Here is a 27,486-nt window from a genome sequence, read left to right as displayed (position 1 = left end):
TTCACCTTCATTTGGGTTGGGGAGGGGAAAAGAAATTCAGGCGCCCCCTTCTCCCTCCAGTGGCTCATCCGTTGGCAGGGGTATGGGTGATGTGGTGATGTTGATGGTGCTGAAATCCGCAGGCATGACTACTGAATCAAGGACGATTGAGTCTGACAAAGAAAAAATGATGTTACAGTCAAGGGACTCTCACGTTGCGCATAAACTTTGTTTTCTTGCCTCTGCGAGAGTGGAAATTAATAGTCTTCATCATCAGAATAACAAAACAGCTCTGAAAGAAATGGGCTTTTAGTAGTAAGTGATATATATTAGCTCCCTTATCTTATACTTTTGCCTGTGTGTGCTGAATAAATTGGATAATGTGCCCTCATCTCTGAATGATGATGTGCCTGTCAGGACAAATAAAGCGCACCTATTTCTTGTACAAATGCAGGAATGGGTTAGATTTTTCTGCCTGCTTACACGAGTGACAGGATAAACTAAACGTTCTGATAACAGCCGGGTTTGTGCTTCCAGCAAAATGTGCAGTAGATTCAAACTGTAGCACATTTTTAATGCTGTCAGCCACCTCTACATAAATTTCAGTCTTTCTTGAACTGTGTAGGATTGGACTACAGGATGGCTCTCCTCTCGTAGCCATGGCCTGTATCTGACATGTCTGAATGACAGCAGTCAAAACTACCAGTTAAGATTCAGGTCACTCCCCAAACAGGACAGAATATTTATGTATTAACTTTCTTAAGAATCCACCCTTCCTCCAAATACCTCCAGGGTGGCATTATGGTCTCCTCCCACTCCCTTTTTTCCTTGTTGTTTTCTTGCTGTTTTCTTGCTGTGGGATGGTCACTCTCAGATATTATATTTGGAACCTGAACTGAGGCTGTGTGTTTGCTGCTGGAACGACAGGCTAGAGAAGCCTTCCCTTACCTGCTGCCTTACAGATGTGTTGGACTGTAATCTCACCATCCTCAGCCAGCAGTGGCCATGGTAGCTGGGGATCATGGGGGGTGTAGTCCAACACATCTGGAGGGCACCAGGCTGGAGAAGGCTGGCCTGTTGCTTTCCACTTAGCAACAGGAGGGTGGCTTACTTGCTACCATCTGCCGTTAAAAAGAATGGTTAGAAATTATGTTACAGATTCTGGAGAAGCAAAGAGAAAGCTAAGCTACCCACTTTGTGATGGCTGAAAAATAGGGGCTGGAACTGCTTTGTCTTCTTCAAAGCTGCCCTTAGTGCACTGGATCTGTTGTCCTGACATATAGCTCTTCATTTGTAAATGATCAACAGTTAGATATAGAGAGATGCTGTTCATTCTTTCCCCTAAATTCCTCTACTCAGAGAAAGCCTTTGCTTTCTCCTCAAAACGGTACTTTATATCTGCCTGTCCCTCCAGATGTGTTGGACTACACCCCCATGATCCCCAGCTACCATGGCCACTGCTGGCTGAGGATGGTGAGATTACAGTGAGGCATGCTATGGAGGCTGGAGATGGGAGATGTCATGTCCTTCACAAATGCAAAATTAAGCCATCTAGGAAAGCAGTGTGGTCCAGTGACATAGCTGGGAAGAGCAAAGTAACGGCTGACTCTCTTCTTTCACAAGACAGCTTCTGTGGCTGCTTTCTCAGTATAGAATTCCCCATGTGGACTGCTAGGCTGACGTTCAGCCATGGTTACACTCACTATGTCCTATGTGATTAACAGTGCAATCCTATTAACAGTGCAATCCTATGTGATTAACAGTGCAAGAGAAAGCAATTTCTCTTGCTTACTCAGAGAAAAGTTCCTTTTAGTTCAATAGAGCCTAAACCCAGGTAAGTGGGTATAGGATTGCAGCCTAATAGCCAAAGCTCAACACAAAAGAACTTTGTATACAACAAAATTGTGATGCAGGCTTTGTGGCATATTCAGTGACATTTCTCTCACTCAGACAAATGTGTGCGCCTGCACACACACACAGACTCCTTTCATTGGTGTCATGCCTACAGAATTCCCTCTTAAGTTCTGAAGTGTGCAACACTTTAAGGCAATGCATTGGTGTTGTAAAAGTTTTCATCTGTTCTTTTCTCTGAAATTATAATTTCCTTGGTCAGATATGTTGACTTAAATCTTAGGTAACCTTTTATTATTTGAATAAACATTTATTGTGGAAAAAAACCCAAGTCAGTGTAAAACAACCTATTAGCAAGGGATTAGTCCACCCTCCTTTGCTAGGTATCTTAACCACCTTGACAGAAGAATCCAAGACACGTTGACTGACTCTTGCAATATTTCCTACTCATGCATATGTTGTACGTACTTGTCTGTCACCCATAAAGCCAAGCATATAAAATTAATAACAGCTGCTGCTTCCTGTGGATGTTGATGCCAAGCCTTCGGAGGATGTTGCCACAACATCTATAGCAATGCAGGAGAGTATTCAGTCACGTATGCTCTTTATATGGAGTATAATACGGTGTATCTAGAGATGGTAGTAGCTGAAAGCTAGCGGCGTGCCAGGATACTTGAGAAGCACCATGAGTAAACCTTGGTAAGCTCATCATGGAGCTGTTACCCCTTCTGGGCATTAATAAGAGAAGAGGGTGTACACTAATGTTTAAGAGCTAAGTTTGAATTAGAGCTGAGACAAGTGTTCCTTTGGAAATAACTTGAAAGGTGGTGGTGGGGTTTTCCAGGAGGAGGGGGAAAGGTTTCACAGAACCACACCCCACTAACTTTTTATTTTTTGCCACCACTAGCACCTGTTCATATGGTCCTGGCAGCAGCGGCAGTCACATCCCCCACTGCTGCTGGGTGCCATTTTTCATGAATGCTTTTCATCCAAAAGATGCCAAAATGAGGGAAGGAAGCACTGTTTTCTACTGTTGCAGGAGGGAATGTGATCGCTGGTGCTAATAAATGGGGTGAACGCTGGGCAGGGATGCCCCCAATTACCAAAATATCTCCTGGCTTTGCAGCCTATGAAAAAGTTGATGATGGCGGGTGGCGGGAGGTGAGATTTCAGCTCAGCACTAGTGAGAATTAACTTAGGATGACAATGTGATAGATATATCTGCTTTCAAACATGCCTCCCATACTCTGCTGAAGTTTAATGAGAGATGTGCTTACTCACACATATGTAATCAAAATGCTTGCTTGTATTTTTAATTCTTTTATAGAACTTCTTAATACACTCAGAGCTGTACCACATGCCTCATTTAGGCCAAATGTATGAGAGGAAGGCTTTTGTTTTGTACACTTTTGGCTGCTGTTTAACCTGTCTCTGAAAGGTTTTTACTTTTCATTTTTCTTGCTTGTGCTTTTTAAAAACCAGAAAATTTCACTTTAGTTGCTTAGCTTCCCCACTTTTGAATTCTCTCTCAGCGATTAGTTTGCCCTTTCTTTGACTCTCTCTCTCTCTCTCTCTCTCAATCGTACTTCCTTGTCCTTGTTCTTGCCTCCCCTCCACCCCACTTCTCAAGTCCTGTATTCCTTCCCTTCCCATTTTTTATCTCTTTTCCTAAAACAAACAAATACCCCTTTATCTGCTGTTAGGTTTATAGTTATCCCCCCGCCCCCGCTTGTAGTTTTGGTGTTTTCTTTTCTTTTGCTTGCATGCGTGTGCGTGTGCTTATGCTTGTGCTGTGTGGAAAAGCACATAGTGTGTGTTAAAGCACTACATGGTCCCCATTTCCAAAAACAGTGGGCAAAGCACTACACACACATTTAAAGCCATTATTTAAATAATATAATACTACACTGTGTGGCGAAGCAAGCAAGTCCAATATGAGGCATCTTCGGGGTCTTGGGGTCTTGTTGGCAGGGGCAGAGGTGGGCGAGGTGCTGCTGGGAGTAGCAGCACTGGTAGGCAAGCTGGCTCTCCCCCAGTCCAGATAGTGTGTCCTGGTGTGGCAGGGCAGCAGAGTGCGGAGGCCAGTCGCGGTGCCCGGAGGTCACTGTTTGAGGAGGCTGGTGCAGGCAGCAGCAGTAGCACTGTTGGCAGAGGAGCACCATCTCCTGTAGTGGAAGAGGGGAGCCCGCTGATGGGCAGTACGGCAGAGGTGTCTGATGTCCTCAGCGTGGTGGAGGGTCAAGAGGAGGAACGGGTATGTGTGGGGGACAGGTCGCAGGCAGAGGCTCCAGCACCCGACCCCTCTTCCATTGTTCACCCTGCTCATGTGGTGACCCCCAAGACTCAAGGTAGGCAGTCTCTGTCTCCACAGAAATGTCAGGGCAGCATTGTGTGGGACCACTTTGAGATGGGAGTGGATCCCAGCACTGCCGCCTGCCGCCACTGCAAGGCACCTCTGAGCAGGGGGAAACAGGGCACCACACCACCACCAGCCTGCTCCTGCACTTAGGAGGCAGCACCAATCGGTCTTGCTCAGGGAAGAGGCCCCCACATCCCAGCAGGCAGGCAGCAGGGGCAAGCAGAAGGCCGGTAGTGCTGCCGGAACTCCTGCAAGCTCTCCGGCTCTCACCCCCAAGAGTCTTAGGCAGGCCACCATGGAGAAGATGGGGTGGGGGAGGTATGGGTCCACCAGGTGGAGGTTACCATAGTTGGATTGGCAGGGTTGCTTGCTGTGTCTTGCGGCCTCTGTCAGACAAGACAACTGAGATCCTGAGGTCATGTCTGTGATTCTGACTAGGAAAGTACTAGGGGAAAGGGGTTGTTTGCACTTCAAAGAAACCTACAGCAAAGATTAGGGATAGTGATCTTCTCCCCTTCTCTGATTATTATCCCTTCTGAGTTTGGTTTGGGTTTCTGCAAACAGCACATTTTACCTGTGCCTAGCACAAAAACTACTGGGCCAAACTGTCTGAAATTTGGTGGGTGGGATCCCCTCCAGGGGGCTGAGAGTTCCCCAAATTTCATGCACTTATGTGCAACCCGTGAAAAGTTACAGCTCTTTGCTTTGAGAGTTTTTTGTGGAAAAAAATACAAATTTTACCTGTGCCTAGCACAAAATCTACTGGGCCAAACTGTCTAAAATTTGGCAGGTGGACACCCCTCCCTAGGGGCTGAGAGTTTCCCAAATTTCATATATGTATCATAAAAACTGAAAACGTTATGGCCGTTTGTGCTGTCCCATGCAAGCCAATGGGAAAACATAAAAAATGAGTTATTCAGATATCTGAATCTTGCATTGGATTTGGATTCGAGTTGAAGCGGATGGGGTCTGAAGTGGCATCCAAAGTGAAGTGGAGAGTTCATGCACAGCCCTAGGCAGGACAGCAAGGACAAAGGGAGGCTCTATGGAGAAAGACTGCTCTCAGGGCTGCCTGGAGCAGTGAGGCAGGGCCAAAACAGACATTACTTTAAATCCAGCTATGTGGCTTTTTCTCCATCATTACTCTAGAGTCAGTGCAGGGGGCCTGATCTGGATCTTAAAAGGCCTCCTATACCCCATGCTAGTGGTCTTGATCCAGATGAGGCCCTGTGCAACTCCACAATAAAAATGAAGGGGAAAAAGGCATAGCTGCTTGATACTAGGGGTGGACGAAAGTCCCTTACCTGTCGTCGAAGGACGTTCGCGGTGGGGGGGAGGTGCTTCGCTGCTCCCCTCGCAAAGTTCAGGCCGGGGGAGAGGCTTCCCGCCTCGTCCCGGCCGAAATTCAGGCCAGGGGGGAGGCTTCCCGCCTCGCCCCGGCCAAAATTCAGGCCGGGGAGGAAGCTTCCCGCCTCGCCCGGCCGCGAACGCGAAAGTTAAAAAAAAAAAAAACAACGCTCCCTGATAGGCTACGTGACGATTCACGTAGCCTATCACGGCTAGATCTGCAAAGTCAGCCGTGATAGGCTACGTCAATCGTCACGTAGCCTATCACGGGTGACTTTAAAAAAAAAAAGCGCGTACGCTAATGGCGGCCCCCATAGGGAGCCGCCATTCGCGTTCCTTATTTAGTCGCTGTAGTCTACGTAAATGTTTACGTAGACTACAGCGAAAATAAGGGCAACGCAAATAGCGTTGCCCTTATTTTTGCCGTAGTCTACGTAAACATTTACGTAGACTACAGCGACCAAATAAGGAACAGGAATGGCGGCTCCCTATGGGGGCCGCCATTATCCGTACGTGCTTTTTTTTTTTTTTTTTTAAGTCACCCGTGATAGGCTACGTGACGATTGACGTAGCCTATCACGGCTGACTTTGCAAATCTAGCCGTGATAGGCTACGTGAATCGTCACGTAGCCTATCAGGGGGCTTTTTTTTTTTCTTTGATTGCAATGGCGGCGGCGGCAGCCGGTCGAAAGACCGGCTGCTGCTCCCGCCCCACTCGAACACCCGCCGAACCGCCGGCCGGACCCGCCACCGGGAGGGACATTCGGTGAAGGTAAGTCCCGTCCCGGGGGGGGGTGCGGGGGGCAGGGGGGGTTCGGAGGATTTCTCCCCGAAACTTGTTCGGGGGGCCGAACACGTTGGCGCTTGGCCCCCCGAAGTTTCGGGGAGAAATTCTCCGCCATCCCTACTTGATACACATTTAAAGTAATGTCTGTTTTGGCCTCCAGATGAACAGGGAGAGGAAAGAGGGAACTGCAGCACCACAGATTACCTTAGGCTGACCACACTGCCTTCACCACCCCATCCCAAAGTGTTTACAGAGATCAGAATGACACATTGCCTGTCTGCCCAAACCATGGCATGGATTACGATAGCCAGCATGGCTACTACAATTCGCTCCAGACAGCCACAGCGAGGTCCAGCATCAATGGTGGGTCACTTTTGCACATGCCCGAAAGATGCTGCTCCCCATCAGATTTCACAGGGAATCACCAGTGCCATATCATAAGAATCACAGGGAGCAATTCAGCCCTATGTGTCTTTGTTACAGACTCAGTTCCCAAACTGCCATAAACAAGCTACTTTCTTTCTCCTCCCCCAGACTTAATTTGCAGGTTCTGAGGGGAGGGGGGGACGTAGCTGAACCCTCTTGCTTTAAGGTAATACTCAGGACATGTCCAGGCAAGATCTGGCCAAACCACGTCCATCAATGAGGGGGAGGGGGAGGTCCCCTACTGAAATCCTGAATCTCTTTGCAGTCAGAATCACTGGGTTAAAAGGGGCCCCTGAAAGTTCATTTAGACTAACCCCCAATCCCATACCATTATTATGGCACAAGGACAAGAATCTGCTGTTATCAGATCAGCCAAATTCCACACTATGCAGACATGTGGCAGTCCTGCTTATAACACATTATGGACAAAACTGCTGTAGAAGCATAGTCACTGGCTTAAATAAGCCTTGTGCCATCTGTAGGATTGCTTTTGTGGTGGTGTGTGTGTGTGTGTGTGTGTGTGTGTGTGTAGGGGTGCCTTTGAAGACTCAAGACAAGATATTCGATTATGCGTGAGAGATCATTATGCCCATTATTGTCTTCTTTGCACTGTGGTAGCTCGTCGGTGTCTCAGGGCTAAACTAGACATGAATGACATCAGACATGTTGTTTGGCCTGTCGCTACTGATTCTTGTTTAACAAATAGCCTGGATGTTCTCACCCCAAGCTGGATCAGGACTATGGCATATGGGGAAGGGGGCATCAACCCTTTGCTTCCACTCCAGTCCTGAATGGAATTGTCATCTCCACCCCACCCCCCCGTCCCCACTTGCTTTTTGCAATGGAAAGAAAGGCCAAACCATAAGGCCAAATCCATGTGTTTGGCCCTCAGGCAGAGGCCTTTTGCAGCCCTGCTACCAGAGCTACAATGGCCAGGGATCCTCTTTTACAGAGGACAGTTCTCTATTTGAAAGGATACCAGAGGACTGACCTCTATTTTGAAGGTGCCCAATCCAAGTCCAAGAACCATAAGAAAAGAGAGCAGAGGCCTTGAAGTTGCCCATCAACAGCATTTGGACAGCAAACTGAGCAAGACACACAGGTCACCTGGTCACAGACTTCCTCACTATGTTGAAATGTATTGTATTTCTATTCAAATTATAATAATTATTTCTAGATTTGCATCTACATACATAAATGAGCACATGCGGATTTTATGCATATTGATGCCCTCTTTTTTATGATGCATTTCCTCTTTTTTTGGCAATTCATAATTGGCTACCTATACCGGACATCCTTGGTAGTCAGAGCTACCAAAGACTGAACCTGGAACTTTATTTATGCATACCAATGAGCTGTTGGCTCGTTCTGATGAAGTCATGGTTAGCCACAGGAAACTATGCATATCTAGCTTAAAACAACCCCTTGATCCTGCTTGTTGATGACATTAAACATTGTCCATCAAACCATATTGGGCAAGTTGCATGGATGACAGAAGTTTTCCTTCTGTGTTTTGTTTCATTTCAATTGGGGTAATGCAGGATTTATGGAAACAGTATTATCTAGCATAGATCAACAGTTGGCTTCAAATGAAAACAAAGTCTGCCTGTGAAATTGGTTGGGAACAGTGGACCTGGCTCATTTTTTGAGCTAGAGGCTATTGTTTCCCCATTTCTCTCCCCCCTTCCTATTATTGAACTGATGTTAATCATTTAACTCAAAAACATGGCAAAAACAGAGCTGCACTGGCTGCCAAAACAAAATAGCCAAGGATGTCCATGATTAGCCAAAATTTGATGTTGAGTAATGGTCCATTAGAAACAGCTGCCTTCTCTCAGAACATTGTCCTTGGTGATCTTGGCATTTGGAGTGTACAGAGGAAGCATTGCTCACTTTATTCCCCCCCACCCCATGGTAAAGTTGACATTAAGGAGCTGTACATAACTAAATCAGCAAGGACAAAGGGGTTGAGGCAGTTACTGTAAAGTCTGAAATTATTGAAAGGTTTGTTTCTGATGATCAAAGCTGAGAACATAACTTGGACCTCATGCATTCTTGGCTTATAAAATAAGCTAGGGAGTGTAACTGAGATGGTTGCTTCCAATTCTGCGTTTACGGTTGCCAGGCCCAGATTCCTGAAAAGGCATCTATATCTATATCTATATCTATATCTATATCTATATCTATATATGGATGGGGTGTGTGTGTGGAGAACAAAGAGTGTTGTGGCACCTAACTGGGAGTTAATCCTGAATTTAAAGGCTTGTAACTATAAATTCCCAGAGGACTAAATGTATGCAAAGTTATTACTGTGACCATGGTTCTGGCATTGGTAAATTAATTAACACCTGTTAGTGAGATTTAAAAAAAAACATTATTCAGTTTCAAGCCACAGGTGACAGAATTGAACTTCTTGATAGAGTGTACGTCAGCACTTTCATACTAGAGTCTGTCTTTGAAGTTCTTTTGCTGAAGAATTGCCATTTCTGAGGTCAGCAGCAGAGTTTCCTGGGAGGTTGACATGTTCCTTCACTGCTTTTTCTTTTTCTTTTTAAATACTACTATTTCTGGTGTCAGATTTGTGTCCATTTACTGTTTTGCATGGAGACAGGCCTGCTTGTCCGATGCAGAAGGGCATTGCTGGCAGATGATAACGTATACCACTTTGGAAGATGAGCAGGTGGATGAATACTTCATGTTGGGGCTGACATTATTAGAGCCTGTAATAGTGTTGCCCGAGTAGATACAGAGTTGGCATCTGGGTTTGTTGCTGGGTCTGCTCACTGTGTTTTATTCTCTGTTATGTACCTTATTGTTGCTGATGACTGGCTGTTTTAGGTTAAGGGACTGTCTGTAACCAAAGACAGGCCTACCACCCAAGGCCCATGAGAAGAAAATATCATTGTCTAGAATGGGTTATAGGTTACTGATAAGACAGTGTGGTTTGAGCTGGGAGCTATAGGTGACAACAAGTGGTGCTATGTCACTTTTTCTTCAAGGTCTGTCCTGAAGCTTATTCCTGCTGTTTGGTCAGGAATAATCTGGACTTGTTAGAAGGTTATTCCTGGATACCAGTCTGGCCTTGATCTATGTTTTCATTTCATTGGCTGGGTATGTTAGTCTAAGAAATGCTTGATATGAATCCTTGAGTTGTGAATCTCTGTCTGACAAGTCAGAATAGATTCAGTTGTATCAAAGGGTTCGGCTGTAAGCAATGGATTTTGTAGTGTGTTCTGGGTGGAAGCTGGAAGCATGTAGATATGTGTAGTATACTGTAGGTTCCTGAGATAAGGTGGTGCTTATATGTCTGTTAGGTAATTTCACAGTATTGTCCAGAAAATGTAACTGCTGTATTGATTGGTCTAAGGTGAGGTTGATGGTGGGATAAAAGTTGTTGAAGTCCTAGTGGAATTTCACAATTGCTTCCTATCCAGGTGATGAAAAATGTTAAGACTATATCTCAGGTATCAATATATTTCAGATTAGTCTAATTGATAAAAACTCTTATCAGTATAACAGGCGTTTGGGAAGAGGACCTGAGAAAGTATTGTTCTGTGAAAATGGCATGAAAATGTTGGTGTAGCCTGGAGCCATGTGAGTACCCATGGTGGTGCCATTGATCTGAAGATACATTTTCTCCCCAAAGCTGAAATAATTGTGGGTATGTACAAAGTTGCAAAGTTTCATAGCTGGATGTGTTGTGGGGATGCTGAAGCTGATGGCTTTTGTAGTCTATATTTGTGAGGGAGAGTGGTGTAAAGGGTTTCAACAAGCATAGTTGCTAGGATGGTGTTCTCTGGGAGATTGTGAATGGGCTGTAGTTTCTTCAGGAAGGCAGAGGCATCCTGCAAGTAACTTGGAGTATTGGTGGTATATGGCCTGAGAATGAAGTCCGTATAACCAAACACCCCACCTGTGACAATGCCAATGCCTGAAACTATGGGGCACCCAGGATTGATTGCTTTATATATTTTGGGTAGTAGTTAGAAGAGTCTTGGTAACAGCTTCTAGAATGTGTCTGCACTATAGTCCGTGAAACCTTATGCCATAATAAATGTGTTAGTCTTTAAGGTACTACAAGACTCTTGGTATTATTATTACTTTTTTTGGCTGCAAGAGACACAGCTACCCATCTGGAAATAGTCATCAAGTGTGGTTTGTTCCATCACAGTGCTGCAGAGTCAAAATGAGCAGCACTTGGTAGAAATTTCCTTTCTATGCAACTCTTAAAGGGACCTGATCCCTCTTAAGGTCTGACTTGATGCCCCATTTTAGATACATTCCTGATGCTAGGACAACAAGTGCATCTTTGTGTTGGGATTTATTGTCCTAATTAGACAATAAATGTCTAATTAGGACAAGCCAGAGAACTGTGAAAGCTTGATTGCACTTTAGGACCATAGGAATCTGCTTTAGACCAGGTACAACTATTTGTCCATCTAGCCCAAGATTGTCTATGCTGGAGCCTGGCAATGGCTTTCCAGGGCCTCAGGCAGAGGTGGTCTTTAACTGGAGATGCTGGGGATTCACGCATGCAAACCATAAGCTATACTAAACACTTTGTCACTTTGCTGCTGGTTTTGCATATCTTAAGCCCCTGTCATCCTATTTGTTTGGTTTTTGTAAAGGTATGCAAGTATGTGAAGCTCAAGCCATGGTAATAGTTTCCATGTAAACAGAAATACCCCTTCATGGATCACTGCCTTGTTGTGGCGAAGGGGCTTGCGTAACTCAGTGAAGCCATAAGCTATGCCGTGCAGGGCCACCCAAGACGGACAGGTCATGGCAGAGAGTTCTGACAAAATGTGGTCCACTGGAGAAGGAAATGGCAACCCACTCCAGTATTCTTGCCAAGAAAACCCCATGGAACGTATCACAAGGCTAAAAGATATGATGCCAGAAGATGAGCCCCTCAGGTCGGAAGGTGTCCAATATACTACTGGGGAAGAGCAGAGGGTATTTCCAAGTAGCGCCAGAAAGAGTGAAGTGGCTGGGACAAAGCCGAAAGGACACTCAGCTGTGGATGTGTCTGGTGGTGAAAAGAAAATCCGATGCTGTAAAGAACAATATTGTTTAGGAAAGCAAGGGAGAAAGGGGAAGATATATCCAACTGAATGCAGAGTTCCAGAGAATAGCAAGGAGAGACAAGAAGGCCTTCTTAAATGAACAATGCAAAGAAATCAAGGAAAACAACAGAAAGGGAAAGATTAGAGATCTCTTCAAGAAAATCGGAAATCTCAAGGGAACGTTTTGTGCAAAGACAGGCATGATAAAGGACAAAGAAGGCAGGGACCTAACAGAAGCAGATGAGATTAAGAAGAGGTGGCAAGAATACACAGAAGAACTATACAGGAAAGATCTGAATGTCCCTGATAGCCATGATAGTGTGGTCACTGAACTTGAGCCAGACATCCTCGAGAGTGGGCCTTAGGAAGCATTACTAACAACAAAGCTAGCGGAGATGACAGTATTCCAGCTGAGCTATTTAAAATCCTAAAAGGTGATGCTGTTAAAGTGCTGCACTCAATATGCCAACAAATTTGGAACACTCAACAATGGCCGCAAGACTAGAAAAGGTCAGTTTACATTCCAATTCCAAAGAAGGGCAACGCCAAAGAGTGTTCAAACTACCGCACAATTGCGCTCATTTCACATGCCAGCAAGGTGATGCTTAAAATTCTACAAGCTAGGCTTCAGCAGTATGCGAACTGAGAACTACCGGAAGTACAAGCGGGGTTTCGAAGAGGCAGAGGAACTAGAGATCAAATCACCAACATTCACTGCATCATGGAGAAAGCAAGAGAATTCCAGAAAAATGTCTATTTCTGCTTCATTGACTACACTAAAGCCTTTGATTGTGTGGATCACAACAAACTGTGGCAAATTCTTAAAGTGATGGGAGTACCAGACCACCTTACCTGTCTCCTGAGAAACCTGTGCAAGGGTCAAGAAGCAACTGTAAGAACCAGACGTGGAACAACCGATTGGTTCAAAATTGGGAAAGGAGTACGACAAGGCTGCATATTGTCACCCTGCTTATTTAACTTATATGCAGAGTACATCATGAGAAATGCCGGGTTGGATGAATCACAGGTCGGAATTAAGATTGCTGGGAGAATTATCAACAACCTCCGATATGGAGACGATACCACCCTAATGGCAGAAAGCGAAGAGGATCTCAAGAGCCTCTTGTTGAGGGTGAAAGAGGAGAGTGCAAAAGCTGGTTTGAAACTGAACATTAAAAAAACTAAGATCATGGCATCTGGCCCCATCACTTCCTGGCATATAGAAGGGGAAGAAATGGAAGCAGTGACAGATTTTACTTTCTTGGGCTCCAAGATCACCACAGACGGTGACTGTAGCCATGAAATTAAAAGACGCTTGCTCCTTGGGAGGAAAGCTATGGCAAACCTAGACAGCATAGTAAGAAGCAGAGATATCACCTTGCTGACAAAGGTCCATCTAATCAAAGCTATGGTTTTCCCAGTAGTAATGTATGGCTGTGAGAGCTGGACTATAAGGAAGGCTGAGCGCCGAAGAATGGATGCTTTCGAACTGTGGTGCTGGAGAAGACTCTTACGAGTCCCCTGGACTGCAAGGAGGTCAAATCAGTCCATCCTAAAGGAAATCAACCCTGAGTGCTCATTGGAAGGACAGATACTGAAGCTGAAACTCAAATCTTTTGGCCACCTAATGCGAAGAGAAAACTCTCTGGAAAAGACCCTGATGCTGGGAAAGACTGAAGGCAAAAGGAGAAGGGGACGGCAGAGGATGAGATGGCTAGATAGCATCACCGATGCAATGAATATGAACTTGAGCACACTCCGGGAGAGAGCGCAGGACAGGAAGGCCTGGCGTGCTATGGTCCATGGGGTCACAAAGAGTCGGACACGACTGAACGACTGAACAACAACAACAAAACAGAAATAAGTGACCATAGGGCAACAAAAATACAACGGCCCAGTTCACATGTAATGCTAAGCTACCCTGGAGGATAAACCACTGTGGACTGGCTATTCGATCCCCAACCCATGGTACTCCAGGCAATTGGGTGAGCGGTGGCTCAGCATGGCTTGTGGCCCCCTCAGTCCCCCAGGTGTCTCCTTCCACGTATCTCAGTGTCCTTCATGGCACAGCCCATCTTGTCTGCTCGTCCCTGCCCCCTCCCCGCTCCAATTACTACTCCTTTTTGGAACACTTACTTCGTTTGCCACCTTTTTTAAAATTCATTTTTTCAGTCCCCCAGAATGGGATTGTATAATAACAATAACAACAACAATGTCCCTGTCTATTGCAAGTGTCTGATATGTGTTGTCTCACCTAATCAATTTTCTTGTATGTTTCAGCTGTCAACAGAAGCACCAAAGTAGAGTAGCCTCCCTTTACTTCCCAGCCTCTAAATTTGTGCAAATTTGGGAAATAAGGGGAGGCTAAATTTGTGCAAATTTAGGGGCTGGGAGGGAAATGGAGGGGAAATTTGTGCAACAGCAGTAACTGCTCTGAGAAGGACCCATGACAAGCTTGTGTGTGGGGAGCCAATAACTCCCCTTTCTGGACTTGCTGGAGACTTGGGGAAGTGTTGAAAGGGAGGAGGATGCTGACAAGTGTCAGTTCAACACTTAATAGTGAGAGGTTTACAATGCTAAGTGGGAGATATTGTCCCCCCTCCCCTTTGGTGCACTTACCGCTCTTGCCTTTCCCCTCTCTTTTCCCTCCTCCTTCTCAGCCCTGTGCAAATTAGCCTATATGCAGTCTTGCAGTGTCACTTTCCTTGTATGTTACCTACTCCACTTTGGTGCTTCCCTTGACAGCTGAAACATACAAAGAAATTGACCTGGTAATACTATACATAGTGGACAGCCACAAGTACACGCTTGCACGCTTGCAAAACCTGGGAAATTATTATTATTATTATTAATATTAATATATGATCCAATTTTGCACAATTCTGAGGAAATGAAAAAATAAAAATAAAAACGTGGCAAACAAGTGACGGTCCCACCAAAATGCCATTTGGGCATTGTGGGAGGGGCAGTCATTGGTAAGGGTGGTGGGATCCCTGGTGAGATCGCGAAGAGAGGCACGGGCTTTTTTGCCTCTCTTGCCATGCCGCTCTGTAGTTGCTTGGCACAAACTATGGTGTCGGGTTTGGACATCATGACAAGCTACCCTGAGCACATCCTCAACAACATTACTACAAGCCATAAGTTCTCAGAGTAGCTTGTTGTATAACCCACACTGAATTGCCTGTGCTGGGTTTGGATGTCATGGTAAGCCACCCTGTCACTAACATGGCTCACAGCTCCCCATGGTTTATTGTGATGTGCTACCCAGTCAATATGTGGTTGATGTGCTTGGAGCAAATACAATGTAGATATTTGTTCCAGGATGTTTGTATATAAACCTCTTGTCTTTTGAGGCTTGCTTAATGACAGGTAGCTCTTACTCCACAGCTCAGATCTTTGGAACATTTTACTACTTACTACCATCTTTACTTGCAGCATGTCAGTGGGTTTCTGGTTAGCTAAAGAAGGAACCTTGGAGGGTGAGATTAGCATGAACACTTTTGCATTGCCAAAAAAGAAGAAATGCATCACCAAAAAAGAGGACACAGTTTTACATATGCTAATATAAATTAAAAACAGAAAACTATTTTGCCATACTGCAGAATATTGTGACCAGGTGATCTGTGTCTAGAGATGGCCGTTGCTGGGAAATCCGCCCTTTTTTCTTGTCTCGGCTATAATTTGTGCAATTTGCATGATTTGCGCAAATTTTGGCTGTTAATTGAACAAATTTGCATACTTTGCCCAAATTATGGCTGCAGTTTGTGCAAATTATGCAAATGTGTGCAATTTGCAGCTGAAATTTGCTAGAATTATGCAAATTTACACGATTTGCAGTGGAAATTTGCGCAAATGTTCTTTTAAACACACCTGAAGCCCAAGTTTCAGTTTGGGCACCCTGGAAGAGCCTGGCCCCTTCCTAAAACCTCTTTTCCCTTCTGTAGTAGACGATCCCTGTCTGCAACATCTTGTCATCTCTCACAAAGCCCAAAATAATTTACAGAAATTCTACCAGCTAGCCCAATTTGTTGTGTGCCAAATCGGGTCAGCTGGCGGAAGACAGAATGGAGTCCAGGGTGCCAAGCCGAAAAAAACTCGTTGAGCTCCACCACCCAACTGGATTCCTCCGACGTTCCTGTCTGTGTGTCTGCTCTGACTGCTGTCCAAGGGCTAACTATGGATAGGCGACTTCAAGGCCCCTGCTCTCCCTTCTCAGGGTTCTTTATCTTTAAACCAGACTTGGACTGGGCAGCCCTTCAAACAGAGGACACCTTCAAATAGAGGACTGTCCTCTATAAAGTAGGGCATCTGGCCACTCTAGGTGTGGTAGGTTGGATAGACACAGTCACTAGACACACCATCTTACTTCTTCTTCCAAAAGAATCATGGGACTTTGGTGCCAACAGATCAAATCCCCAGATAGGATCCCAAGCCCAGAGTTGATTGATAGCAATGATATGGGCCAATTCTAGTAGTGTTATAATGTGTTAATCCCATCCTTCCTCCTGGTAGCTCCAGGTGATGTAGTTGGCTCTCTTTTGGCTCCTTTTATTCTCACAGTAATGCTGTGGGGTAGGTTAGGGTGAGAGAGCATATCACTGGCTACTAGTGAACTTTGTGGCTGAGTGGGTATTTGAGTCTGGGCCTCGCCTGCCCCAGGGTGACACTTTAACCACCGTGACCTGCTAGCTCTTCGTAAAAGGGCTGTTAAGTGATATCCAAGTTTCCTTCCTTTGTGCAGGTTCTACTCTCATGGCTGACCGACTGGGCCCATCTGCACCGAGTTCACCCACCTCCTCTCCAAACTCGCTCCCCGTCCTCTGCAGTGGTGTTTCTGATCCCATTCTGAGTACATGCAGTTCTGGCCTTCTTGGCAGCTCAGTCAGTGGTAAGTACTTCTCCTCCAGCGCCAAGTTGCATCCTTTCCAGTTTCAGTTTGGGCACCCTGGAAGAGCCTGGCCCCTTCCTAAAACCTCTTTTCCCTTCTGTAGTAGACGATCCCTGTCTGCAAGATCTTGTCATCTCTCACAAAGCCCAAGGAACAGCAGTCAGATGGTTTTACAAAAACAAACACGAAACCTCAAAATTTGGATTCATGATATGAAATAAATTTTCTAAAATTTGTACAGTGAGTTTCCAGTGAACAAACCTCAGAATTACAAAATTGCAGTGTGGAATTGGCAAGGAACAGCATCTGTGGAACAGCAAGTCCAGTGGAACGTTCGTGGAGCAGTGGGGCAGAGCATGCGTTGCCGTTTGGAAAAAGCTGAAACTCTGCCAACCAGCTGCTTGGCCAAGAAAGAGAAGAAAGGGTGGGAGGAGACTCTTCTACCTTCGCATGTCACATACCCAAGCAGTGGGATTGCAGCTTTGTTTAAAGGGATATTCATGGGCAGCCCTGGTTGATGGGCTGGATCAGACAGGGGAATCATGGAAATAAAAATTGAAAGCTATTAATGTGATTCTGGGGGAAAGATTGAACTTAGACCCTAGAATATTTCTGCTCACATTATTACACACACTTACCTTGGAGTAAATCCCACTGAGTTCAACAGGACTTACTTCCAAGTAGACACTTGTGGGATTGCACTGTAAAAGAGTCAATATCAGAAGGGAAGAGAAGTACATTGATTCGAATTATTGTGATAGTAAGATTGATGCATGCCAAATATTGGAAGAGTTTTCAAATACCAAAATTAAGAGAATGGTATGTCAAATTATGGGATCCAGCTTTTCTAAACAAATTAAAATGGGCATTTATGGAAGAAACTGGGAGCACAGGATGAAAGACTTTCTGAGAATGAATGGAGACCTTTTATGTGATACTGGAATGCAAGACTAAACAAGGTGCTGGGTAATCTGTTCCCACTTTTGTAAAAATCTTCTCTACTGCTTTCAAAATTCATCTTTTAATGTGTATTTTATTAATATATGTCATTGTTTTTATTAAAATAACATTTTTTAGTATTTGCAAATATAACAATAACCAAAAGAGAATGATCAATAAATAAAGGAAGAACATAACATAAAACATACCCACACAATAATAATTTACAACACTATTAATAAAGAAAAAAAGATGTTTTGGCCTACAACTCTCATCCTCCCTAACCATTGGCTATGCTGGCTAGGGCTGATGGAAGTTGCAGATCAGCAACATCTAGAAGGCCACACATTCCGCACACTTGAAATAGAGAGACTGAGGACAGGTAGGCTATAGGGGCAACAGTAAGGGAAATATACCAGTAATAGTGGAAGAACAGGTTCTGAAGCTTAATTAATTAATTAATTATTTTATTTATATATTGTCCTTCCTCTCAAGAGAGCCCAGTGTGCTTCTCCAGCATCCTATCACGTCATGGTGGTCCAAGACATTTTAGGAAAAAGCCGAATGCGCAGAAACATTGGGAAGAATATTGGGGACTAGTAAATATTTTTCTCAGTCTCTTCAGGAAACAGAGCACTGTGCCCATGACACAGTAGACTCCACCCATGGCCATCCTAGCCCAGCATTGGCTACATGGTCAGATAGATAGTGTTCAGATAGATGCTTCTGGGTGTTTCACAAGCGGGGCGTTATGGTGGCCACCATCTTGTGGTGTTAGTCTCTAGTATCTGATGCCTTGGCCCAGGAGTCTTATTTCTAATATCCCAGAACGGGCTTGACAGCAGATAAAACAAGTGATGGCATTTCTTGTCTTGCAGGCACAGCTCCAAACTCTCCAGTCAGCATGCCAGAGTCCCCCCTTTCCCCCTCCATCTCAGGGTCCTGGAACGATGAGTGCACCATCTGCTACGAGAACATGGTGGACACCGTGATTTACTCCTGCGGCCATATGTGCTTGTGCTTCACATGCGGGCTCAAACTCAAGAAGATGGCCAATGCCTGTTGTCCTATCTGCAGGCGTGCCATTAAGGACATCATCAAGACCTATCGCAGCACTTAGAGCAGCATGGCAGGAAGGGTAGGGCCTGGGGAGAAGATCTTTATGGAACTGAACCAGACCAGGGTAGGTGGGAAGAGTGGGATATCCTAGTTGCCAATTTCCCTAACCTTTCATATGTAGCTAATTTTGAATGTTGTTACCTGTGGGTGAACCCCAGAAATTTGAGGGCTAAAGATTTCTTCCTTCCTTGGCATCTAGCAAGGAGTTACTGCCAACCCTGACCTGTATGGCCAGGAAGAAAAGGTTGGATATCCTGCCCTCTTTTCCTGGCTCTCCCTACTGCACTTTCCCTGCCCTGCCCTGCCCTGCCCTCTCCTCTCCTCCCCTCCACCCCACTCCCCAACTTGGATGCTTCAGGGATCAAACGAGGACAGGATGCAAATTAATCAGACTTTCCTGGGCATGGTAGCAGTTCCATTGTGCGAATGAATTCAAAATTTGGAAACTGAGTAGAATAGGAAAGGAAGAAGCACTGAAACTACCTTGGGGTGGGGGGAGGAAAGCCCCACATGGAAATATTATTTCCAGTCTAGCTGACTGTAAACTTGAGAAGAACAGCCTCTGACAGTGGTTGCAAATGCACATCAGCCCAGTTGTAAGTTGCACATGCTGCTGCTAAAGGAGGCTATCTTCGGGGGCTTTTCTTGTACTGTGGTGTGCACAGGAGGCTGATCACCTTCAAATTCTATTTTCTACAAATGCTCTCTTTTGCTCCAGCTTGTTCACCCCACCCTTGGCATCAGTGGCTCAAACTGCTATGGTATGACACCGCCTCCTTTATCAGCAGTTCCCCTTGGCTTTCCCAAGCCCTGTACTCCCCCTTTTGTAAGCATTGCACCAAGGGGCTGCTTTTGGTGGCCATAGGGGTGTCTTCACACCTGCTTTTGGAAAATTATGGCATGTACTATTGGAGTCATAAGGGAGACGGTTCGCAAAGGCTCTCTTTTTTTTCACCAGGGCTTTAAAGGAAAGGAAAATCTTTGGTAATTTAAGGACTCTTGGCAAACTGAATGTGTGACACAGAGCTGGGTCTATTTTATTATCACGAAAAAGGGATCAGGACCAAAAGCGTTTTTATCTTTCTTTGATTTGTTTATTTGGTTTAATGAAAGATTTTAAAAACACTCTTCTTCCCAAGATGTGAAGGCCAATGATCCTGGCTTCTCTTGCTCCTGCCACTGGGAATATGTCTGGTGTGGCTGAACTCTTGCTGTTTCCCTCAGTGTCTTGCTACAGCTGATTATATCATGATGGACAAGCACAAGGCCTCATTCTTCAATGGGTCACTGTTTTCTCTGTACTGTTTGACAACTCCGAAACAAATCAGAAACTGCAGCTATATCACTACTTAGCTCCAGGTGGACTAACTTCTTCTGAAATGCCACAGAGTTCCATGGGTGGGAGAAGCCCATGGCTCAGCTCACAAACTCAGCTCCCCAATATGGACGCCATAGTGGTAGGTAAGAATCAGGTGGATGAAGAGAAAGGACCGTGAGAGGGAAGGGTGGGTTATTGCTGTGAGACTTTTGTTTCCACTTACCTCACCATATACAGGAAGGGCTTTCTCTTCACCAAAGTCGCATCATGCCTCATGTAGAGCATTGAGATTCCAGTGTGATGACCTCCTCTTGTCTGGAGAAGGCAGAAAGCCCTTGTATGTAGCTGTCCATAGAACATGCGGGCACTGTGACAAGGTATTTCAAAGGGACCCAGTTTCCTCCGAACACTCCAAAGCTGCCTTTAAGAAAAAAGGGAAGATACTCTCTTTTGAGGTTCATCCAGTCAGGTAATAATCATGGATTGGACCAGCCCTTCTCGTACTTGCAGTCTGAACGTATAGCTTTGGCCTGTGCTCCAGTGGCATCAGCATAGCGGCCGCTGCTGCACTGCGTGGTTGAGATCTCCTACTCATCAAGGTGTAATTCTAAAGGAAAGAGACATCTTCCCATACTACCATATGCTCTGCTACTACACCATCTTCCCACTACTCCCATACTACCAGGTTGGCCCCAAGATTCAAGAAGCTGCCATCTGCACAGGTGGCAAGATGTACAATAGATGCCACTGCTTGCTGTTCATCATCTAAATTGCTGGAGGTGCAGCCACAATCCCTCACTTAAAACTGCTTCTCCATATGACCACCTGGACATGTGGTATTTAAGAGAAAATCCCGATGGTTGTGGCCCTTGGTCGATGCTGAGTTGTTCATGTGCCTCCACAGCAGGAACTGAATTCAGGCGCTGGAAGGCCACTGCAAATGCCCCTTTGAATGTTTGCACACAACCCACTCATCATGAGATGGGAGCCAGCAAGCACTTTGCCTGTATTATCAATGCAAGCAGAACCATATCAAAGTAACGGATATTGTACAACTGGGTAGGTCACTTTCTAGTAGTTCAGGAAAAGCCTAAGCAGGTGGATTATAACAAACCTGGCAGGAAGGAGGCCTGTGGCCGGGACCCTTACAACCTAAAATGAAAGCTTTGGTTCTGAAGTGTTTGCTCACACCAGGCCTGACCCATAGAAATTAACTGCTGCATCTGCCCTAAAAAAAATGACAGCAACCTGAAACCTGTTGGGTTGGATCCAAGAACTATCTTCCATGGACAGAAGGACTCCACTCACAAAAGGTGCCTATACCTGATTTTTTGGAGATCCTCCATCTTCCCCCCCCACAGCTCACTCCATTCAGCAGGGTTCCCCAATCCTCTGTGTAGCATTTTTAGGGGGCTGGAAGGGCTGCTGTGTGGAAGAGCGGGTGGGAAAGTCTGTTTCTGCCAGCCCAGTTGCCCGCACCTAAATCTGGATCCAACCTATTGTGTCTTGCTTCAGTTTGCCACCTCTGTGACATGTTCATTGGTGCTGGTTAATTGCACCTCCCAGTCTCCAAACATCTCACTTACTGATGGCTTGCATCTGGCAGTCCTCAGTGTCAAGCATTTGCAAAGCATTTTTTTAAAAGCCACACCCCATATTTATGATTTAAGAGGACCAGATGCAGAGAGAGAGTGCAACCATCTGGTGTGTCTTGGCCTTTAACAAGCTGGGCATTGCAAGCTAATTTATAACACTCGGCTCAGGAGCCATTCCTTATTCTGCTATTGTAAGACCATTTGAAGCAGGATCTGCCAAGGCCACTCAGGATAGATACTTTTTAAAATGCCCGTGAAGTTAATTGCATCTGCTTCAGTGTAAGCAGTCTGAGAAGCACTTCTGCTGTTACCTTTTGATGTTCCACAGACAACAATGCACAGAGGCAGATAAGAGAATCACAGCCTCAGGCTGTAATCCCGTGTCTACTAATTTGGGAATGAATCCGACTGAAATCAGTGGGACTTATTTCCAAGTAAATTTGGCTAGGATCAGGGCTATATGGCTTTTGCAGAATTTATATAAAATCCAGGCACTTAATGGATTTAAAACCACATGCAGAAAATTGCATTTGTGTTGCAGTTGGGGCAATGCAGAATAATAAACAGACAAAAGAACAATCAGTTGCTTGCTTGGGGAAGAGGTAAAGATGGTGTTGCCTGGAAGTTTCATGCCAAACACATTCGCCTGGATCTAAATTATTTGCTCTTGGTTCTTAGGGAATAGCTAGAATAGCTTCCTCGGTCATGTGAATGGAGATAACAGATCTGCAGGTCCATTCCCTTTCCACTACAGATTTGCTCTCTCCAATTAAATGGATAAAGCAGTGTGCAGGCATAGGTGTCTCACATGGGTGCTGATATGCAGGGTTTGGGATCAAGGTGTCCGCAAGTATGGTTTAAATTGATATTGTCTGTACACTGCCCTGAGATCCTAATGATATAGGGCAGGATACAAATGTTTTAAATAAATAAATAAATAAATACCATGGGGGGGGGGAGCAAGATATACAGCCACAATTAGAGGCCAGGCCATGTGTCAAGTTGGCTGTGGTTGTGGGCATGTCCAGCATAGCAATGGAGACCGAAAATATGGCCATTCATTGTTAATACTTTGATTATAGCATATCCATAGTAAAAACAAAAAAAAAAGGGGGGGGAACAATGCATTATTTTTTTAAACAGAGACAATGGAGTTAGGATAGATGCTTAAAGTACATCTAGGCTCACCAGGTTTTGCCAGTCAGTCCTTACATTTCCCTAGAATGTATTTTAATATGGGAAGGTGTTTAGGGGAGTTTTGTCTTCTTTGACATGATGCCATAATCATTAGCAACCTCAGCCTGTCTTAGAATGATGATTTTCATAGTTATAATGCCATGTATAGTTGAAGCTGCTATTGTGCATGGGAAAAATATTGGCTTCAGAAAAAAATATTTGCTAAAACTGCATTTATTAGTATCCCATTTGGTATCATTTTTACAGGGGCACACCTCCCTTATTTTATATAGTTATGGCTACTAAAATAACATTGCAGACATCTAAAAACCTGGAGTTGTGCAAGGAAAAAATCATTTCTTTTTCCTAGTTGTTTTCCCTTATGTTTATTTTGTTTAGTTTTCGATTGGTTTGAATTGCGTTTGTTAATTTGTTTTTTCCCCCATTGATTTAACTGGAAGACCCATGCAGTCTTCTGCTGCCTCTAACTTTGATGTTTTCCATGCAAATGACATGACATTTACAGGCATTCTACTAATTCCACATGGCATTAGACCTACCAAACATCAGATAGATAGGTCAGAGGGCCCCCATTTTACAGGCTACTAACAAAAGGTGCACAGGCACAACATAACTTCAGTCACTGTTCTCTCTTACTTTTCCCCTCCTGTGACCTTTTAGTGAATTGTACAGAGACCTGATTCACACCTAATGACAACCCAGAGTAGAGGCTGAGTATGGGTTGAATCGTGGGTTGTTATGTCCAAACCCTGCATTGTGGTTTAATTCTGGGTGAACCATGAATAATCCAGAGTTCACGACCCAACAACAAACCATGGATTCTCTTCACGTAGGGCTGGATACATTTACTTTCTTCCCACAAACAACTGAGATTATAGCTGTTGAACTGATTGTACTGAGGGGAATTGCATGTACAGCTCTGGATGTAGGGGTCTTAAAGGGGAAACCACATACACGACACCCCTCTGTGCTCATGTGGACTAATCCTGCTGGATCAGGGTTCTCGTCTGAAATACTAAAGTCCCTATATAATGGAGTAATTTGCATGATGAGTCAAAGTAGGGACAAAGATCTTATACGATTTGGAGTGCCTACTTCTTTACCCTACGCACTTTCTGACCAATCATTATATTTTACTTTTTTTTTTTTTACTGAAAACATTCTAGGGTGGGAATGTCTCCAAATGAATAATAATAATAAAATATCCTTCCATCATAGGCTAGTAGTTACATTCTCAAGATGCATCTCCTGAATTGACTTAAGTGATGTGTTCACTTTCCATCCCCCCAAAAGTGTCTGATAGGTTGAGCTTGACAAAGAGTTGGCTGGTTTTTTTTGGCCTAATCTGTTCATAGTTATGCTAAACCAAAGCAAAAGAGGCTAACTCACCTGTATTCATAAGGCGTGACCAATCTGCAGGAGCTACAGACTGCAGCCATAATAGGTAGACTGATGCAAGTTAAGATTTTTGTTTTGTCTTGAAAACATGGCCACCCATTAGCGTTTCAGCAAAAAAAGAAAAGGGAAAAAAGAGGTTTTATGCTCTAGTAAGAAAAACTGAGTAGAAGTGGATCAACAAGACCCCCCCACACACACACTGTGAAAGTGTTAGGAAGCAGAAGCAAGCCCATACTTAAGAGGTACAAATTTATACACGTTACTTCATTGGGGGTTGGGAAGTAATCCAGAAAAATTAGACGTTTATGCATATGGTTTAGTGTGTCCATTTAAACATGAGACAAACAGGCACCAAGGCCCTGATCCATAATTCCTTACACAAGAAAAACATGGTGATGCTGAACTGAAATACAGATGAAAGCTGACAGCAGCATGATCACATCTTCAGGGTTGCTCTTACACCTAAACTCAATTGCTAAAGATTACGCAATGAGATAATCAGCACTTCTCCCTAGTACTAAGCCCCCTCTTCTCCCACCGCCCATGTGCCTTTTTGCACATGCAAGATCAATGTCAGAAAGCCAATCTGTGCACAAAAACTTGTTTGTGCATGCAGAAATCTGGCTCAAGATACCACTGGTTGTGGGGTGGGGGGAGTGCTAACAGTGAGAAAGAGAGAATGTTATCTTTTTCTCCTCTTACTGCTGGGATAGGTATATATTTATTGAGGACCAAAGACGGAGAGGGCAAGGAGGAGGTGAAAATGCTCAAGGCCATTTATACAGAATAGAGCATTTCAGTGGAAGCAGTAATGCAATTGGAGTTTCATTTTCTCTGTGTTCATGTGTAGGATTCAGAGTAATTCATGTGATTCGATGTCATTGAAATGAGAATTTTATGTTTTAATTTCTTTATTTAAAAAATCACAAGTTTTTGTGTTCTGTTTATATATTAAAAAAGACTATTCCATCCAGTGTGACAATTGGATTACTGTGATTGTGAATAAAGTTGATTTAGGTATCCCATGGAGGTGTAGGTGTGGGCTGTTTACTGACTACAAAAAGGGAAGCTTGTATGATCTAGTGGATGCAGAACCCAGCAACTAGTAAAGCATCAAATATTATTTACTTTTATTGAAACCAAGGCCACCTTCCTACATGTACATAATTTGGAAGCAAGTCCCAATGGGTCTTTTTGCTGAGTATTTGGATGGTTGTGCATGCATAAACTATGCCCTCTAACAGAAAGAAACTTCTGAAAGTACTACTTCTTAACACGTGACTCTTGGTCCTAAGGGAAGGTAAGCAATTTCAGTGGTTACATGATGGTTACTTTCTGTACAGAATGAAAAGACTTAACTGCCTTGCATGATCATCTTCCAAGGAGTCAAATAAACAGCTGCAGGTGTTGATAACTGCGTGCTCATTTGGTATTCTTCAACAGTAATTGATACCTTATGGGTAAATGTTAGCTATGCATGGGTAAGAGCTCTGTGTAAGTCTGGTAGGGTAGAATTCCCCTCTCATTTGTTCCAAAGACAGCCTTTCCTATCAATGTCAGTTCATCTTCCTTCAGGATCTCAGCAGCATCTCAGACATGTGGGTTTATGGAGGCAGAATCAGAGAAACAGCACTGTGCTACTTATAGCCTACCTTTCTCCCATTATGCAACTCAAGGCAGTGTACATGGGGTTCCAAGGTGGTCTCTCATCCAGGTACTGACTAGACTCAGCCTTGCTTAGCTTCAACAAGGTTGCTGAATTGTGTACCTTCACATCATCCCCATCAGGTATTCTTGTGATTAAGAAAATTCACTACTATGCTGATATCTCACACGTGTGAATCATTGCTACTGCCTTCACTGAGCGCTTTCGGGATCAAGGTAGGACAGATTCAACTCAGTTTTGTTAGGCAGGGGTGGTGGTGGTGGGGACACCTGTGGTCTCTTTGAAATGATTGCCCCGTATTCTTGCTGGAATGAGAGAGACTAGCAAGAAAGAAAGTGAAGCGGAAGCATTAGTGTTGAACCACCACCACCTAGTGGTCGATTTAGTAACTGACACACTCCAGACAGTGATAGCAGAGAAGCTATGGAGCACCTTAAAGTCCAAGAGGCAAAAGACATGTTACACGCAAAAAGTGTGTAACGAAGCCCCAACTCTTAACTAAGAGCAACACTGGGAAGCTGTGATAGCCCGGAAGGAGGTGCATAAGTCTCCCCCTCTTCTCCCCACAGAGTTTCTGCTGTTCTCCTCCTGTCCTAAGCCCTCAACTGCTACCAATGGCAAGGGCAGCTGGCAGTGGGGCTTGAGTGGCATTTGCTGCATTGTATGCAGTGTGTAGTTTGCCCTCAACTAATTTATTGTGACATGCTTTTGCCATTAACATACTAACATGGCCCCTCTCTTAACCCCTACCAGAGAAAGCCGACAGAGCTGCATATTAATAAAGAAAATACAGGTGGGATAGGGAAGGGTTACTTTCTCATGATTAATAACTTCCAGAGTGGCAGCTGTGCGAGTCTCCAAGGCTGCAGATTTTTATATACTTAGGGCTCCCTGCAATGCATCCACATACAAGGCACCTATTTCTGTGGATATGTTTAAGAGCAATTTTGCTTTAGGGTGGCATGTTACTCCCAAGTATGCTGCTGAAAATAGTATTATGTTACTTTTTGGATGTAGTTGTATGAACAGCAGACAGCACCATGCATACCAGAAGCTGGGGGCTTTGTGTAAGAAGTGCACGTAAGGTGTTGCTGTAAGCCCTTATATTGTACAAAAGTGATTTTGTGTTTTATATTACATCTATTCAAATAGATCCAGAGCTATCCATAAATATTAAAACAGGGTTTAAAGCTGTAGCTTGGTGGCAGAGATCATGCAAGGAGTCTCAGCTTTAATTTCTGACATCTCTAGGTGAGGCTGGGAAAACACTGGAGAACTACTTCCAGTTGGGGTAGACCAGATTTCCCCAAACGGGTGCCCTCCAGCTGTTTTGGACTACAACTCCCAGCATTCTTGACCACTGGCCATGCTGGCTGGGGCAGATGGGAGTTGAAATCCACAACATCCAGAGGGCACTACATTGGGAAAGGCTGATAGATATTACTGAGTTAGATGGTCTGACTCAGGATCATTGGAAGCTTATACCATCTCTTTTGCTTATCTCAGATTACCATCCAGAAAAGGAAATGATTAAATCATGGGTTCTAAAAT

General features: G+C 44.4%; 1 protein-coding gene across 1 annotated transcript in view; it reads left to right on the top strand.

Annotated features, from left to right (window-relative positions):
- The window catches only part of NEURL1 (neuralized E3 ubiquitin protein ligase 1), a 215,028-nt gene extending 196,266 nt beyond the window's left edge, over nucleotides 1-18,762 (top strand). Inside the window, exons 5-6 of the mRNA XM_084841991.1 lie at nucleotides 16,557-16,703; nucleotides 18,521-18,762. Of these exons, the coding sequence (XP_084698117.1) occupies nucleotides 16,557-16,703; nucleotides 18,521-18,762 (389 nt within the window). The remainder of the gene's footprint in view (nucleotides 1-16,556; nucleotides 16,704-18,520) is intronic.
- Nucleotides 18,763-27,486: the final 8,724 nt, after the last annotated feature.

This window comes from Heloderma suspectum, chromosome 3, assembly GCF_057233095.1.
Source record: "Heloderma suspectum isolate Gila_16-S chromosome 3, 16-S_ref, whole genome shotgun sequence".
NCBI lineage: Eukaryota > Metazoa > Chordata > Lepidosauria > Squamata > Helodermatidae > Heloderma > Heloderma suspectum.
Note: the sequence above shows the minus strand (reverse complement) of the source record. Positions and strands in the feature narration are given on the sequence as shown.